Source organism: Cynoglossus semilaevis, chromosome 19, assembly GCF_000523025.1.
Source record: "Cynoglossus semilaevis isolate Cse_v1.0 chromosome 19, Cse_v1.0, whole genome shotgun sequence".
In the NCBI taxonomy this organism is placed as follows: Eukaryota; Metazoa; Chordata; class Actinopteri; order Pleuronectiformes; family Cynoglossidae; genus Cynoglossus; species Cynoglossus semilaevis.
This window is the reverse complement of record NC_024325.1, coordinates 13,066,473-13,085,330: the sequence shown is the minus strand read 5'-3', so window position 1 is coordinate 13,085,330 and position 18,858 is coordinate 13,066,473. Positions and strand designations below refer to the sequence as shown.

Here is an 18,858-nt window from a genome sequence, read left to right as displayed (position 1 = left end):
CCTCAGATCATTTGAGTTGGAGACCCCTGCTCAGTTTACAGTTCATATTTGCTCCTTCCTTTATCATCATGCTGTATACGTCATTTCCTATGACATGAGTGTGAGTGTTCTGTGTTTATAGTCACATGTCATTTACTTGAACAGCGTACGCTGACTACAGACATTGACTTAAATCTCCAGAGAAAGATGCAAAAACAAGGAGGATTGATTTTGGGTTTTTTTTTGTTTGTTTGTTTTGTTCAAAGATCCGGACCATAAACAGTCGGTACCATCAGCACTGGGTCACATTTACGATTGTGATTTCACTTTAAAAACATCTAAAGAAAAAAAAAATGTCCCAGAAAACAAAAGAAAGACATTTTTATTTCAACCCTACAATAGTTAAATGGAAATACACTGATATGTACTTACAAAAATGTCTCAGGGCATTAAAATAACTTCACATTATTGAAAATCAAACATTTTTTCTGTGTTTAGTTGAACAGCTGCTGCACTTACGACTGCAGATATTTCTCCTGCTTCCAGGTAAAAAGATAAGATGAGCAAGAAAATAACAGCTGATTTTTTTTTCCTTTTTTGATGATCAGTGTACACTGTCACAAAACAAGATTAGTTTTTTTTCTTTTACAACCCTCTGACTGCGCTGACAAGGTGAACACACAACGATGTCTGCAAAAGTGAGTATAATATTTAATTGAGTAAAACAAGATTTCAACCGTGACGGAAAGTAAAACCTCTCAGTTATGTGTTTTTTTCTTTACTTATTTTGTACAGCAGGACTTTTCAAGCTTGTATCCAAAAAAAAAAAAAAAAAATCAACAAAAGTATAGGCACAGCATTTGCGCTCTCACCCCAGTTAAAACATTCATAATGCTCAGATTGAGGAGCTTCGAAGCTGCATAGCACATTCATGGAGACTGGATCATGCCTTGTCTCAGCTCTCATGCACTTTTCATGCTCATGTGTCATTTGCGACACGGCTATTTCACAACGTGTCTGTTTTTAAAATCCTGGATTCAAATTTAAAATAAAATTTTTTTTTTAGACTTTACTGTTGTTGATAAAAAAGTCAGGAGACAGCTGTGATCAATATTATTATATCTGTCTGATTAACCACTCTCTAAGATGAGACATTATGAATGTGTTAACTCACAGACCAAACATTAAAAAAAAAAAGCGTAACCATAAAAAAACCATCAAAAAGACTAATTTATATCTGTTTCATTGGAAATCTCTGGGAAAAGAGAACACCACAAAATGTGTTATTTTCCTGAATAGCGTATGGTCTCAACTACTAGTTTCAGGTGTTCTCGAATGTAACAAGATGCCAGATTTGTAAAGTTACTGAAATATACCAAATCCTACAACCCCTTCCCAATTTCCACCAAACAAATTATTTTCTGGTGGAATGAATCTTGGTTCCCATTGCATGTCAGATGACGACCCTTTTACAGTAAAATCCTACAATTGCTAGGCTCTCAAGAGCAAAAAAAAAAAGAAAAAAAAAAAGTAGGCTCTCAAGAGCAAAAAAAAAAGAGTGTGGTCTTACATACAGTATCTCGCTGCTAATTAGTGAATCAAATTGAAATATAACAGTACTTTACACATAATCTAAAGATATCTATATCAAACTCTATGCTGATGATACAGCAAAGCTATTGAAACCAGACAGACATTTCCCAGGTAGAGTTCTATGTTTCTCATATAAAGATTGAATATTTATAGATATATTTGTGAATATAATCTATATGTGTTCTTGTTTATTTTGCTAAATAAAGTAATTACTTACCTTGGAACAGTAAAAACTGTCCATGTGGATGTTTTGTCAGACATAACTGAGGAAGAAGAAGCAAATGTTGCTACATGTGCAGTGTTTATCTCTCTTACATTTACGTCAATCTGTCCAGGATGTAAGTCTAAGAAAATTGTAAACTTTATTTAACAGGAGGATAAATCTCTCCAAGAGACTCTACGACAAGATTTAATATCAATCAGTTAAAAATGTGCTCCTAAAACAACACTAAAAGTAGCATTCCAGACCATAATCTATTCAGGAATTACAAGTTAAATTAAATCCTTCCCAAGTTTCCCGTAGACTTCCACATTCAGTAAAGCACTTCCTGCTCCTTCTCAGGGCTAAGAGTCGTAACCCCAGTTCAGCTACCTCCATTCTTATGCATGTACGGTGTATGATGCTAACTGGATCTAGAACAAGTAGCAACATTTTGCAATCCAAAAGCAACCTAACCCCAGTAGAATTACCATTCCGCTTTAAATCTCCACTTTATTTTTTTAATTAAACAACATAGAGAAAAATAAGTCAAATTAAATCATATTAACAGAATCTTAGCCCGCCCCCACAAATGCTGAGAATGATGCGAGTACTGAGCACCCTGTAATAACATCGTGACTCGTTATCTTTTCTTTTTTTTTCCATATCTTGTGTGTGGCTGCACAAGGGTAAAAAGGCATAGAAAGCAAAGAGGTCTGCGCCCCGACGATTTTAAAGGCTCAGACTTTTTCCTCTCTTTCTCCTTGAACAAAATCAGTTTATGAAAACCAGTGTGTGGCGAACACGGACAGCAGGAGAGCCGCCAGACTGTACGTGACACATTGGCAACCCAGGGTGGCTGAGGTCATCCGTTAATGACCAATACACACACACACACACACACATAAACAAGTGTAGATATATCAATATTCACAAGGAATGATAAACAGAAGAAAAACAAGGAATAGAAGCAGAAACAGTGAAGGAAGTTGGTGTTCATGGGAATGTCATGGTGTCCACAGGTGTCCAAGGAGATCACACATGAAGACAGGAAGAGGAAAAGGTGGCAGGAAAAAAGAGACAAGAGAGAAAAATAGGTCAGAAACACGGAAATACAAGTTTGAAAGGTAATCAAGAGACTCAACTAAAAACGAAACAAACTCTAAAGTTGGGGGATCAAAGCAAAACAGGAGTCACAGCGTGTTAGCGGCGAGGCAATGACACGTGGTTGATGGCAGGAATGGGTGGAAGGTCAGAGGAATGAAAGTAATGAATGATGACAAGGGGGGGGGAACAGGACGTGGTTTCAAACATGCTGCAGTCACTGCAGTCTCACTGCTCTGATGTTTCACACCGACAAGAGGAGGTTTTTGATCAGATCAGTCGCACATTGTAGGATCAGACTGATGAAAACCTCATGGATGTGAGCACACATCCATACCGGTCCGGATGGTTCTACAGCATGTGAAATGGCCAGTGATGCACAGCGTACTAGGGGATTCCACCAGCAGATCAGGACAGACACGAAGCTTGAATTATCAACTGAATGTTGTTAGAGCCGCATAAGACAGGAGCTGTTAAAATGTCTCAGTAAGGAATTAGATTGAAGCGGAAAAAGAAAAACCCAACACCTGATACTGTGATACTCAAGGCTCATGAAAAATACTCATGAAAAAAACATATTAGTATTAAAATAATATTTAAAATGTACCTATATCTTCAAAATTACTTACATTATATCATTAAAGATTTATGCCAAAATGTTTAAATTTTTGGATACGTTTGCAACTTATTTGTTGATACAAAAAAGTCTGTCTGTTCAAAGCCAAAAGTTAACCATTAGGCTACAATTTTGAGAAGTCAAAATCTTGAGTTAGCTTATCACCTATCTGTCCACATCTTGTACCCAGTACACGAGTCACATGATCACATAATCTAAGTTTGCCTTTTTTTTACTTATGTTGTAGCAGACATTTTGTTGGACTCTAATTACTAGCAGGAGGCGACCATCTTTATTTTAAGTTACATGAGGTTTCATGTTTGAAAGAAACCTAAAAAGATCAAATATTAACTACATTGCACTGATTTCAACACCAACAATTTGTTCTGTCTCTGCAGCGCAATTGCAGCAGGGACACATAGAATTGTGTTTACTTGTTTTGGAAAACTGGAACATAAGATTGTGACAACTTTGCCAACAACATCAATCAGACATATTTCTTCATTAGGCTTGAAAACAATCGTCTGGGCACCATTACTTATCTACTTGGAAAAGAAAAAAAGTCACACACTGCCATCGCAAATCACTGGAATATAAATGTTCTTTGACAAGTAACAGCAACATTCATCAAATCTACAATTAAACAGAGCAACTCCAACCACTTGGGCTATTTTAAGCTACTATGACACCACTGGTCATGGAGGTCGGGGGCAGGGGAGCAGGCCCATGCATAACAACACAACTGTAACACAAGCTGTGTTGAACTCATTATGATCCATGTTAGAGCAACGTAAATGTGGCGTAACACATATGTAGTAATGCACAGTGACATTAGTGGACATATTAATGAAGGAAATAACAAAAACATAGCACAGAATAATTGCATTGTACGTTAAATGCAATATCACGTAATGTAAATGTGGCATCACCCAAATGTGATACAATGTAGTGTACTAGAGTAACACATATATACAGTGTAATCTTGACCTAAGGAAAGTGAACTACGTGTCATTGCACACAATGAAAGGTGACCTCTGCTTTTAACCTTTCAGCAAAGTGAGCAGGTACCTCAGTGGTAACTTGGCAGCTGGTGGACTCAAACCTGAAACCTTTCAGGCCCAAGTAAGATTCCTTAACCACCAAGCCACCACCGCCCCAAGCGTAACTTTAGCATAAATGGGGACATTTACTATATGATAAATACTAATGATAATATAGATGTAATGCTACTTTAATGTTGCGTAACATACTGCAAATTAGCACAATGTTAATTAAGACGTTGGTGATGGTTACAAACAGCAGTTAGCTGCACCACAGTTTAAAATATAATATCAAAAATCCTTGAATCACTGTCAGCATGTGTGCTATACCGGAAACTTTTATATCTTGTCCTGTGTTTTTGCCATGTTGTTAATATCTAAAAGAGTGAAGAGTGGCAAAAACAAAGAACAAACAGATTGAACTTGAAGTGGAATCAAGTGTCATGGTGCTAATTTAGCAGGAAATAAAAAAGAATTTACAGCAGAGCAGCTGTTTTTGGGGCTGACATTACAGAGCAACAGCTGTGGAACCTTCTGAGATAAAGCGCAGATGTTAACGCCAAAAATAAACCTGGTATGAGATAAAGGGAAGGGAACCACCTGCAGTAATGCACAAAAGCAATATATATATATATATATATATATATATATATATATATATATTGCATTTTGTGAAAAAAGGCTGGGTTGCTTCCCCATCAATAGTTTGCTTTTAGCAGTTTAATTAATCATTTGGTAAGCTCAGCTAGTTAGCTAGACGGCTGGTTTTGTTTTTGTTTTTGTTTTGAAATGATCTGTCCATTTTGAATAACTCGACTTAGTCCTTGTTTGGCTAACATATAACGATTTTGACTAATCTTTGACTGCCTCCTTCCAGTGTGTCTGTTTTTATGAATACATTTGATTTTCTCTTTCCTTTTGCTAATTGCTAACCCTGGGGCTGACATGAGCTGAAGCAGCTCAGCTATGAATGGGTTCATGAATCCACTTTATTAAATTAACATTTTAATACATATAATCGAACACTTCTCAAGTGTTCCCAGATTCAAAGATCCATCTTTGCGTTTTTTCTGTCTTCATCTAACCCCTAATGAGATTTTCAGAGCTAGTGCTTCTGCAGAGTGGAGTTTAACTCCGCAGCAGATGAAGGTGTCTCTAATAAAGACCCTGTGTTAATTGTAATGTATTGTGTGTGGGGTATTGTGCAATATTTTTTACAAAAAATGTATTCCATTTTTGAGCTAATTTGATGAACGGCTATTTTTCTCATTTATGCTACTTGAATTTTTACAAAATGTTGGCTAACCTTGGCTAAGTGTTTGATTAATTTCCTGCTTTTACTAATGACACCTTTCTGGTGTTGACGTACAGCAAAGGATTATGGGAATGAGTACCTGGGATGGTAGTAGGCTCTGCAGCTGTTCTGAAGTACAGGACGCCTGGCTCAGATCTGCCCTGCTGGTTTTCTGCCATGACTTGGACCTCGTACTCTGTGTCCCAGTCCAGGCTGTTCAGAATCACATGCTCACTCCCGTGAGGGAGACGGATCTCCGGTTTCCACAGAGACACATCCTTCTGGAGATGGGAAAGGAGCCATGGTGGGAGAAAAGCATTAAAGCATTTAAGGTAATGCTACAATGTGTTTTTTTTTTCAATAATCTGGCTAATTTGAATGTGTATTCTATTAGCTTGAGTTATTAACAGGCTGTTCTCAATAACGAGAACCCAGCATGTAGATATGTTTTTTTTTTCTCACCAAAGAAAACTACTTTGCTGTAATTGGTAGAAGCACAAATAAAAAAACAAACACAAAGCGAGAAAATATCCTTGTTTAAAGTGAAACTGGGGAGAACATATGGTAATTGTTTTCCAGCAGGTGATAAAATATCAGTGGTGGCTTCTTTGTGAACTTAAAAAATAAATAAAACTAACAACACAAGAGAAAAACGAAAACAAGTGTAACAAACATTTCTGGTTTTTTTTTCACAGTATACTCACAGCCTTGTATTTGATCAGGTAATTTTTAATGGGAGAACCACCGTCATCCTGTTTGATCCAGTTGACCTTAAAAGAATTTCCCCTGTTATGGACCTTCACTTGTATTTTTGGAGCACTGGGTTCCCCTACAGGGAATAAAGCAAGGAACAGGGATTAGCAAACATCATTATGAGCTAACGCTAAATGGAAGTCTCCTTAAAATATCAGTTTATTTTTTTGGTTTAGTTAATGGTGTCACAAATTACACTAATTTAAAATCCTCATCAACAGAACATAATGTCAGTGTTGTAAATCATGATCCTATTTAGAGGGAAAAAAGCAGGTAAAGCATGGCGGGTGACAGCACATACAGTACAAGTATATGCTATGGAATATAGCAGCTCGGTTATAGGCAGTGATCACCCGTTTATTTAATCCTGCTGTCTTAAGTAGGCATTCATTTTGAAATGCAAAATAATCAGTAGTACAAAAAGGTTATACAATCCAGAATCAAATGAAATTAGGTTGTCAGCGACGAATTAGCGAAGGCTAGCTGGACATTTTACTAAGACTTAAGGACATTGAAACTCCTGGATTTTAGGCTCAAATAATTTTGTTGTGCAACCTTTTATCTATGAAGCTGGCTAACCCAAAACTCATATTTATTCATTTGTTAGGAAGCCATCTATGAAGCTGGCTAATCCAAAACTCATATTTATTCATTTGTTAGCTTGGCATTAAGCTTCAGTTCATATAATTAGCCCATCTGTGACACCTTTGATTGTCTAGCATATGTTAGAACAAAAGATTGGTCTGTTATTGTTATTAGCTAAGCTACAGAAGCTAAGGTTGACATTTTGGTTTTTCAAAGTCTTCCATAATATCACCGTTACTCACAGTGGCATTTAAAACCAACATAATGAACAGTTTCTGATATTTGGGGTCATTTTCTTTGCCCTGAGCTCACACTAATCCCTGACCCTCTGCCCGTGTTTTCTAAACAATCTCCTATCATCTTAAAACTGATGGCTGCTGTGATTCTTTTTTAAATTGCCACGGTCAAGAGGGTAGCGCTTTCTTTGTAAACTGTACCCAACAACTACAATCAGGGGTGGCAGTGCGGATAGGGAGACGACCTTAATCACAGTGCTATAAAAAAAACTGGCCTCAGAAATCAGTGATTCTGCCTCTGTTTGTCTCTGCTGAGCCATAAAATGGTTCGAAAGGAAAAAAAATCTTCCTGACTGTGTTGTGTGTACAATCCAATCGATAATCCTCCCACATCCATCCTTTCATCACCAATCTCTGGGTACCTGCAGTCTTCAAGAGCAGCTGTAAAAGGTTTAGAGCTTCAAGGACTGTTGTCAACCTGCCAAGCTTGTTTAGTTTTTACTTTTTTTTCTTTTTAACCAAATGTCAAATGTTTGAAATGTGCTGCTCAAACAAGCAATCAACAGAGGTAGCTACCAGAGACAATTCCTCAGGACTACAAAAAAAATCTATCTTAAAAAAAGAAAAGAAAAAAAAAAAAGGTAAAAAATATTCACACAAGGGTCAGGTTTTTGGACTGGTGCCTAAATACAATCAATTCTTTCTGCTTGACAAGGACCTTTGGTGCGACTCCTTGTGACTTATCACTCCCCTTCAAAACAGAAAAGTAGGAAATATTTCCTAGAGTTTTGAAAAAAAGGTCAGTGTTTGATGAATGGGAATAAAAACGCCTGACATTTCTGGGGGGGGGGAACAAAATTACATTTGCTTTTGTTTCCATGGAAACCTTCATTTCTCACTAACCTGGAATATATGTTCTTAATGCTTAACCGGGATTTTAACCTGGAAAAACAATATTTGTCCGAATTAAAAAAAAAAGTGGAAAATTGTTTGCAAGTTCTAGATTGGGCTTAAAATAAACCTTAAATGTGTGTACATCATAGAAAAAACACTAGCAGAGACAACATTGTCATGTGACCTGCCAAAAATTACAAATTTGTATTGTATTTAGTGTTCCACATCTAGGAATCGTGAGGTCTAAAAAGTGGGCCACATTTGGTGTGAATGGTGGTGTGAATGTTGCTAAATTGAAAATGTGGCGGTGTAGGCATTGGCCGTTTCCAGGTAGACTTCTTATTTCTTTGAGGAGCAGCTGGAGTTCAGGCCCAGACCGACCGAGGTGTTGTTCACACTGAAGGCTCCTCATTATTTGCTCTGCACCCCTGAGTAATGGCTGCTGGGTGTGTGGATAATGAGCCTGTAGGCCTTGATTGGAAATGTCGCTCTATTACTTTTAATAATGTTTACATTGTCTTTGGGGAAGGTGGTGTCGAGGTGGCGTGTTTGTGCAGAGGAGTCGCCTCCTAATGCCAAACCATGTTTGTCATCAGTGTTTCCACATTAGGGCTTTGAACAGTGTTGGTTTTTAATGTTATTAAACTGCCTGAAATGTTACGTCAAAAAGCCTTGAGTTCGTGCTAACAATTAGGAAACTGCTTCAGATACGTGTGAAGATTTTTTTTTTGAAAGACCAACTAATAAATTATTAAACAAATGCATATATTAAAGTCCAGAATTTTAAAAAATTTAAATTTTTGTCTGCAGAAATTGTAGCAACGTTGACGTTGATTCTCAGCTGAGTTTCAAATGGTTAACATGTAAAATTGCTTTCTCACAGACTCATGTAACAATTTAGATTTTAGAGATAAAACAGGTTTAGGGTTTTCAAATATGAATTTTGACTTTATTCTCAGGTTTCATAAAAATATTTTTTTAAACAGGGCTTTGTTTAATGCAGATACAATTTTAAATAGATATTTTTAAACTAATTATATAAATTAATTCTTTGCTAAAACAATACACGTTCTTTCTTCCTAATGTATAAATTTATTATTTGCTAAAACAATACACGTTCTTTCTTTACATTTGCACTGCTGAAATTCAGATTTTTATTTTTTTTACTATCCCTATCTTTTTCAAAATATTTTCTTTGTTAATGGTAACTTTAGATATTTCCCTCTGGAGAAAATACAGTTTACCGTTTTCTGAATACACTGCACTGTTTAATACTGTGACACAAGATTTTGATTTTAAGAACTAAAATAAATTGTAGCCCATTGTTTCTCTCCATTATGAGCCAAAAAGAACCTGCATTCTGTTAAAGTGAGACAAGCAACACTGAGGCTGTAGGAGGTGAAAAAAACTGTTAGTGACAGCAGCAGATTCAACACACACTCAGCAGTGTTATCCACAGGGTTAGGTTGAATTTGAGAAACAGAAAAAGAAGGTGTTCAGAAACTAAACAGGTTCCACCGTGCAGACTGGAATCAGAAGGGTTTCACCTTTCACTCCCTTTTAACCTTTCAGGGTTTTCATACACGGAACAGGCTGAAATTATGGTTCAATGTGAGGCATAGGTGAAAACAGATTGAAGGACAGACACATGCAAACAGCAGGGAAATGTCCACTGGGTCACAGCAGAGCAATGCGGAGAGGCTGCAGAGGAAATACACTGGAAAAAATTGCATGCTGCTGCAGTAACGTCATGCTGTGAGTCCAATCAGTAAAACACTCTCTCGAGTTCCTCGCATTAATGAAGGAAAGATGGAAACTACCAGTAGCTACAGTTCACTGATGATCAAATACCAGTACATGCAGTATGGACTGTAAATGGGGATGAGAAAATTCTTTTAGAAAATACAGAAAAGAAAAATATCATCAAAAACATCAAGGAATAATAAATCATTTTTGTTATTGTTTATATGTAGCTCAATGGGCCAGAATATTTCTTTCAACATATAATTAATTTTTTTTTCTTTTCTTGCCATTTACCTTTTTTATCTTAGAAACCTAAGCCATCCACTTATATATATATATATTTATATTCACATATATATGCATATATACTGTATATAACCATCCACTTATATATGTATATTTATATTCACATACATATGCATATATACTGTATATATATATTTACACATATATACATACACATGTATTCTGTACAAATATATGTGTATATGTATATATACATATGTATGTTGTTGTATAAAATATATATTTACATATATATTTTATGTTTTTAATAATACAAAATTACATTTAATGGTTGTGCCTATCTGTTAGATGTCTATGTGTCTGTTTCTGAATCTAACAAAAAAAATTAAAACGTTTTTTTTTTTTCTTACTGAATGATTTCTACAATGGTTTGGAATGATACAACATCAAAACATTTACCTTCTGTTGGCCAGCAGAGATGACATCATCAGCACCATGCAAGAGCCACATGACATAAGTCACATGATGCACGCACATGATTGGTTCAAAGGAAAACAAGAAGAAGGAGGGCGGGATCGGGAGGGGCGGGGCACATGGGGAAACATACAAAAGAATTTTGAAATGATGAAAAGGTGTCAACATAATAAACAACATAAACCAACACAGATGTTAAAACACAAAATGACACAACAACATAAACAACAAAAAAGGAAATATGTAAATTGGTCAACAGATACGTTTTCAAATGCACATAACAGGGTTCTTACAACTTTAACCCAGCTGAAGTCAAGCACTTTTCAAGCACTTTCAAGGTCTATTACACCTATACAGAAGATGATTAAAATTGATTTTTAAAATTGATATTTTTTAAAAACAGAACTGTCTCTTTAATATGTATTTTTTTCACAGTAGTTAATAAATATATCACATATAAAGTATACATTATAAAATTTAAGAGTAACTTTTCTGTAAATATTTTCTTTACAAATGTTAAATGCATTTTCAAGGGTCTTGTTTTCACCAAGTGCAAAAATATATACATTATATAATAATAAAAATATATATAAAACTTGATCAATATATCAATCACATACATTTTCTTGTATTTTTGTTTATGTATTATTATTAATCATAATTTTCTGAAAAAAAACATGTTAACTGTTAACTCTAAAATGGAACTATTATTTTCTCCATTTTGTAATTTGGTAAATGTGTTATTAACACATTATATAATGATATTTGATATATAACTTATATATAATTTATAATATATATATATAATATATAATGATATATTGACAAATTATATAATCTGATAATATCTTTCTCAAAGGTACTTGAGTTGAAAAATTAAGCTTTCCAAAGTTCAAGCACAATAAAAATTAAAGAGTTTTTAAATTCCAAGTACTTTCAAGTACATAAGAAACGCTGGAACTAAATAGTGGTTGAAAACTGGGTTTTGGTTGTTTGTTACAGGATATGAATTTGCTAAATACCCAAAACTGCTCTCGCAGAATTTCCTCATGCTTCCAAATAATCAACCGCTTTCCTCCTGATTATTTTTAGAATAAATATTTTGAATTGTGACACAAAGGCCCAACAGTCCAATTGCTTTCATTTTATCATCAGTGTAAAAAAAAAACAAGAAAAGAAAGAAAACCAAATTACTATAAGAAAGCTTCTTTAAAAGAGGAAAAGAGGAAAGTCTGCAGTTTTGGGGGTAAAATTCAAGCCAACTATGGTTGGATTCACACCATAGTAGAAACACGTGAAACATCACAAAAAGGTCTGCATTAAATGAGGGTTTAAAAGCATGTGTTACATGTGCGTCTGAGTGATGTGTCTGCTGAAAGAAAACTTATTCACTGAAGCATTTATCGCATAGTGATGGTAAGTAAGACACTGGATAACCTAAGGACAAATATATACAAACACATACATGACAATAACTGCAGTGAGAAAATAAACAAGAACAATGTTAAGGTATATTTTCGAATGCTGCTCTACGTTGTTTATAAACAAGAACAATGTTAAGGTACATTTTCGAATGCTGCTCTACGTTGTTTACGGGCAACAACGTGTCTTAAAGAGTCATAACTTCAAACTGTTTCTTTGTAAGTTACCTTGGGTTGCAGGCACTTCAGTAGTGAATGAGAAATTTTAGGCAGTAATTTGGTGAATAAAAACAAACAGAAACACAGATAAATAGGAATGTCATCAGCATAGATGAGAAGCCAAGAAAATAGATGTCCCAAAACACAGATTTTCCAAAAACCTCAGATATTAGCTGATCCAAATCGACCAACTTGATCGTGGCATTCCTAATAAATGCTGATTATACTATGATCTTCAGTACCTTCTTATATAGCCTGATTTTACAATTAGTAAGATTTAAAATTTGGACTGGATCATTTTCTTTCTTTTGGTTTTTGTAATAATTATTGCCCCATCTCTACAAATATAGCCCCACAGCACCCTTCAGGTCAGTTATGATACTGTGTACTACAGTATCTACCAACACCAGGAGCACCACAAACAGCAGCGTTTACCAACTTATCTTCAACATTACAAGGTTCTGAAATCAGACAGATACAAGGACAAACCGTTACGTCTTCACGTCGGTGTTAGTAAAATCATCATCTACAGATGAGCGGTTAAAGAAGTCGTAAAGCTATCAAGGCTTTTTTTGTTGTTGTTGTTGCTAAAACTAACTACGGTTTAACGACAGGTATTAGCCCCCCTGTGATCACACCAGCAGTAAATGAACATCTACAAGCAGCTAAGGAGACAGAGGTCAAAAGATAGAAACACTGGACCCGGCTGGTCTGGTATACTCACTACGAGCCAGGGGGGTGGCAGCAGTAGTGGGCTCAATCTCTGATGCAACTGAAAGATGGTGAAAAGATGGTGAGACCTCAGCATGGGAAACTCACTGCTGGTTCTGTTGGGTAGTCTGGACTACCAGATCCTTTATAATGTCAATGAGTACTTATCATTTCAAGACAACTACCACAGCCCTGTTTATGACATATGGTTGACAGAATCCAGAGGAAAAATCCAAGGCACATTTATAGTATTTTAACTAAAGAAGAACAGATTTTTGCTTTGTTCTTTTAAGGAACATTGTCTAAGTGTACAGGAGATTTAACCAAAGCTGCTCTTACTTTGACTTATTTTAAAATATTAAAAAAAAAAAAAAATCATTATATTGATTATACACTTTATTTTAGACAGATTTGCCTACGTTGTTGTTTTGTGTATTTATATTTGTGTATCTGTCTTTTTTTCCTTTAGCACTTGGTGCACACATATCACAAAAAAAAACAAACAAAAACAGTACACTGCTACTACTGTCCTTGACCAAAGCTTGTAGTTGGACTGCTCTGTAAATTGAATGTGCCCATGTAGTACTTATAGTGCAATCACCATACATCAAAACAGCAAGTGGGAGTACAGAGTTGGACCAAAATTGAGCCACAGCTGTGTGCTGGAGCTTTTAGTGAATTGCTTTGTGACTTTTCAAGGCTTGAGTGAGCCGCCTGTGGACGAGCTCATACTCTGCTGCTGTTTATTTGCTGGTGAGTGAACAGTCACTTCTTTTTCCTTTGTTCAGAATTCTTCACAGCAAAAGCTCTTACTTTAAAGCGATAGATTTCTATAAAAGCCAGGCAACGAGCTGTAACGCCCACACTCTATCACCAACCAAACATTTGAGGCAAGACCACTCAGAGCGCTCGAAAACTGGACAAATGTATGACGCTCAAAATAAACATCACTCAGAGAGAGCAGCTTCAACTACAGATATGTTCCTCATTAGACAGAGGAGCGGAAACTTTCAGTGGCCTAACACTCAACGACTCTCTAGCTGGTTCTTGGTAATGGTTTCAATAATAGTCTTCATAGTTAAAAAATATATTTTGGTGACATCAGATGTGTTGATGTGAAATACTTTTTCTAGGGAATTTTTTCTCACTAAAACAACTGCATATATGGACGCTTAATTTTAGCTCAGCATTTGGAACAATTTTTGAATTAATTTGTTGTGGAGAAAGTGACAAGATGTGTTTTAACATCTTGGCGCTCTAAAGGTAAAGGATTTAGCAGTGCAGCGCCACCTAGTGGTCTGTGCTTTGGCTGTGTTTATACGCCACGTCTGTCAGTTTGGAAATATTCTACAGGCTTTTTTTTACGTTGGTGTACACATTTTTGTGTAATCTAAGACTATTTGGTGCCTTAAAGTAATTTTAGTTTTAACTAACTAAAAAATACAAAAAAGTTAATTTATCCCACATTTGAGAAATTGCTGTGTTAAAAGCAAATCTCCTGCAACAGGCTGCCTGTTGGAGGCGCCAAGTATGTGGTTCCTCTTGGGCTGAAACCTATGACCTTTTTCGTGTAAGGCAGAGGTGTAAGGTGTGATAAAACATTGATTTTTTTTTTTTCATTTGTTTAATGTGGCCAGTACTGGTCTTCCTGATAGTTTCAAAGTCAGATTTTTGGAAAGAGGCATCAAGGGCGGCAGTAGAGAATATCTGGCCTGCTGCCGTCTGTCAGACCAATCCATCACATTCTCACACTAACTTGAAATCTCGTTAAAGAAAAGAAATGAACAGGCGCCGGGAAAATTAGTCAAACAGACCATGAATGAGTTCTGGTATTTATATAAGAGAATGAAAATCCATGTCTTTGTGCTACGGGGTGAAGGCTTTCTGTGGATGGTTCCTGGGAAGACATGACGTCACCAGGGCCCAGTTTACATTATTATGGCATGTTTCTTCCATCAAATCACGTTTCAACGTGAAGAGAATGGTCAAACATAGTGATGAAAATTCAACACAGGTAGAAATGAAGCAGATGAAACAGGGAGAAAAGAAACTTACTTGTGGAAAAATACTCTGAGAAGGTCCGGTGGAATAGAGAACAGATGGGAAATCATGATGGAAACAATGAAACAGAGAAGAAGAAAAAAAAAGGAAGACAATGAAATGGGGGGGGCGGGATATGAACAATGAAAAAAGAGGCAACTCTGACACATCATTTATTCACCGCTACACTGCCGGCATCTGTTATTTGACTTGCAGAGTGTCATGCTACTGTTAGCTCTGCAGCCAACTCTTTCTTCGATAATCCTGGAACAGTATTACCATCCAAATGAGAAATTGGTCTCTCACAAAAGTTCACGCTTGGAATAAACTTTCTTCTTGCCGGATTTGGTGGTGTTTTAATATAAAAATACACTCGGTTTCTGTCTGTCAATCTTCATCTTCACTAACATAACCCAAAGCATTGACTGAACTCGTCAATACAACTATCCTTTATCTATCTATCTGTCTATCCATCCATCCATCCATCCATCGCTCCATCCATTCATCCAAATTTACATCATATCCATACGTTAGATATGACACATCCAAATTCACATCATATCCATACGTTAGATATGACACTCAGAGTTCTATGCTAATGTACATGTGCAACAAATGCCTAAATGATGGTATCTACATCTACAGGCTGGGAATGAGAAAGAGGATTTTCTACAGGAGATGAGGGTTGACGATCGAGCAACAACAGCAGCATACGTTAGACTACAGAACAATGCTAGGAAGCGAACAGCAGCATACTTTAGACTACAGAACAATGCTAGGAAGCGATTGCATTTCTGAAATACAACTATGAGTGGTCAAACAAAGCACAACAATGATTTGTTTATTTTTCTCTTCTGTGAGAAGCTCAGGTATTACTTAACGTCTTCAGATCGGTACATATTTTTTGTTATTCAGGTGATTATCTCCTATTCATTTCTATTTACACTTTAATAGAAAAAATAATATTTTGTGATGAAACACAGCAGAAAGATATTTATGAACCCATTGTTCCACTGAACTGTAATTATACAGGATCTATTTTTCATATTTCTAAGAAACTCCATGGCCAAAAGCAAACAGAGATTTTGGATCAATCAGAATTTTCATTATAGAATTAAATTCGTTTATTTTCATAGACTGTGATTTGGAGCGGCTTCATTTTACTTCTCTTTTCTTAAAACATCTGCTGTCCTTCCCACTTCTGCAATTCAAAGGTTTTTCTACGAGATGTCGTTTTGACCTTGTTGTGCGTTGTTCTACCTCTGCTAGAGTTATCTTAACACTGAAGCAGCAAAAAACTAATAAAGAAAAACTAATTTCCAAAGCTGACTTAACAATAGTTTTATTAGCCTCTAATTGCGAGCACACCGGTGAGATGAATGGTTGGGAGATAAAACTGCTTTAATACTTTTCTTTTGTTTTCTCATTATTTTTTATCAGCAATTCATTTACCAACTTAATTGGAAACAAAGGGTCAGTGCTGAAAACAAAAAACAAAAAGGCAACACAAACAAGGGGATAATCACAGACTGTCCGCTGTACACATCCATTATAGTCCTGGACTGATTAAATGTAACTGGTGTCGGTGTCAAGAAAGTGGTTCAGAAAATGTGTTTAATTATTTATAGTTTGATTTATTCGCCATCAGAGATCTCAGGAGTTAGCCTAAAGGTACAAGGTGACGGGAAAAACACTGTATATTTGTTTTGTTTTTTTTCCAAGTTCCTCACGAATATGGGCTTTAGCCTGTGATGTTGCAGTAGCAGAATAATGTATACTGCAATACAGCTGCTTCTAAATATTTACTGTTTATATGCTTAACATTTAATTTCACATATGGATGCAAATGAGCAAACACAATTGTATAGAGATTGGATCAGAGACTGCAGCAGAATTTTTTAAGGTGGTCCCAGTTGTTTTTAGAAGAAAATGAAATTTCTAGAAGGGAAAAAAAGAATTGTATACTTAATCGCCCTCACTGGTTCAGATTGACTTTTTTCTGTCCTGTTTCTACGCTAGAAGATTTCCTCCTCCTCCACCTTCTCTTTCTCTAAAATATCCATTAATCACATGCTGTCATTCCGTCGACCTCTGACGTTAATGTTAACAATTTACACCAACGTTGAGCTGAAATTACCTCACGTTGAAGCGCAACCTTTCCCCTAAAACCCCTAAAAAATGGGCTGAAAAATCAGGGCTCTGTAAAATGGGAGGTTAAGATGAGGTTTAACTTAAACACTGCAGTGGTGCTGCGAGGGAGAAGAAGCACTTTATTGCGTTTAGCGTCAATGGACACAGAGGTTATACTTTGCAAAGTTAACAGGATGAACCAAGACGATGATAAAAGGCGGCATAATTTATCATCAGCTCCTCTAAGGCCTGGACGGGAGCGACCAGCGCGGTGAGAACACAGGAGGTAAGCAGTAAAAGTATCTCAGCTCAGCTGGACATGAGCAGCAGGTGAAGTGAGGGTTAGACTGTTGTTGGATGTTGTTGGGGTGGGGTCAGAAGGTCACTTACTGAGAACAGGAAACAGAAGCTGCGAGGGCAGTACTTACGGACTGGCTTGGTTTTGAAAGTGCTGGCGGCGCTGCTCTCGCCCTCGCCTTTGCCGTTGATTGCGGAAATCTTGACCTCGTAAGCTGTCTCTGGTTTCAGGCCGGCGATGGTGATCTTGGTCATGTCTGTTGAAAGCGTGGAAGCGTGGTGTGAGTTCAAGCAGGTGAGTGTAAAATGGAGGATAATGGTACACACTCTAAAAACACACTCGACACTGAGGGATAATGGTACATGGAGCACACACTCTAAAAACACACTCGACACTGCACTCACCCCCCCCATCTCTTAATCAGGGGTTGCCACAGTGATGGTCGGACAAAACCTCAGACTGGGACTGCGTGCAATCTGAACCAGAACTCTTAGCAAATAGCTTTGAAAGCAAATACATTTTTTTAAATCACGCGCAAATGAACAGCACACACATTTAACACACCTATATAACCTGCATTTATATATTTATTAAAATGCCATATAATACATGTTTTTTTTGTGTGGAATAAAGGATTAAGGAAAGGAAAGTGAACTCCTTGTCATTGTGACACACACCACTGCATACAACAAAATTTGACCTCTACATTTAACCCATCACCAAAGTGGACAATGGGCTTTTTGAGCAGCCCGGGGAGCAGTGTGTGAGCACGGTGCCATGCTCAGAGCACCTCAGTGATAACTTGGTGGACTCCCTTTTTTCATCTTGCACACCCCCTAGTGGCAGCTGGCCCACCCGCATAACATTTTAGAAATCCTTGATCTAACCGTACTGATAACGTTGTGTCTCATCATCTTACAGTTTATCTGAAACCAATGGACTGAACTGTTGTGTCTGCAGCCGGGAGTCTGGATCTGTGAGATTTTGTATTTCTCCATAGTGTAACATATATCTAAATCTCTGAATTCACTGCTTCTGTGATGGCCCTTAAGGACCCTCTCCACCTCCATGACCCAGATACATATTGAGCGGCAGAACATAAAAGAACGAATGACTTGACATCAAGGTTCATCCAGTGTTAACAGTTACAACGACAGACTCAGTCTACTCTAACAATAGCGAATCACCTTGATGTGAGTTTGTGGAGATTCTTAGTGATTTGGTTCTTGTAAGTATCCCTTTGTACGTTTGCAGTGCAGTCTCTGGGTCCTTTTTTTTTTTTT

At 36.7% G+C, this 18,858-nt stretch overlaps 1 protein-coding gene across 1 annotated transcript in view; it reads right to left on the bottom strand.

The window, feature by feature from the left end:
* ncam1a (neural cell adhesion molecule 1a) overlaps window positions 1–18,858 on the bottom strand; it is a 230,572-nt gene that overhangs the window by 15,807 nt on the left and 195,907 nt on the right. The window contains exons 12-14 of the mRNA XM_017041484.2: window positions 17,706–17,831; window positions 6,530–6,654; window positions 5,926–6,106 (exon numbers count right to left, since the gene is read on the bottom strand). Of these exons, the coding sequence (XP_016896973.1) occupies window positions 5,926–6,106; window positions 6,530–6,654; window positions 17,706–17,831 (432 nt within the window). The remainder of the gene's footprint in view (window positions 1–5,925; window positions 6,107–6,529; window positions 6,655–17,705; window positions 17,832–18,858) is intronic.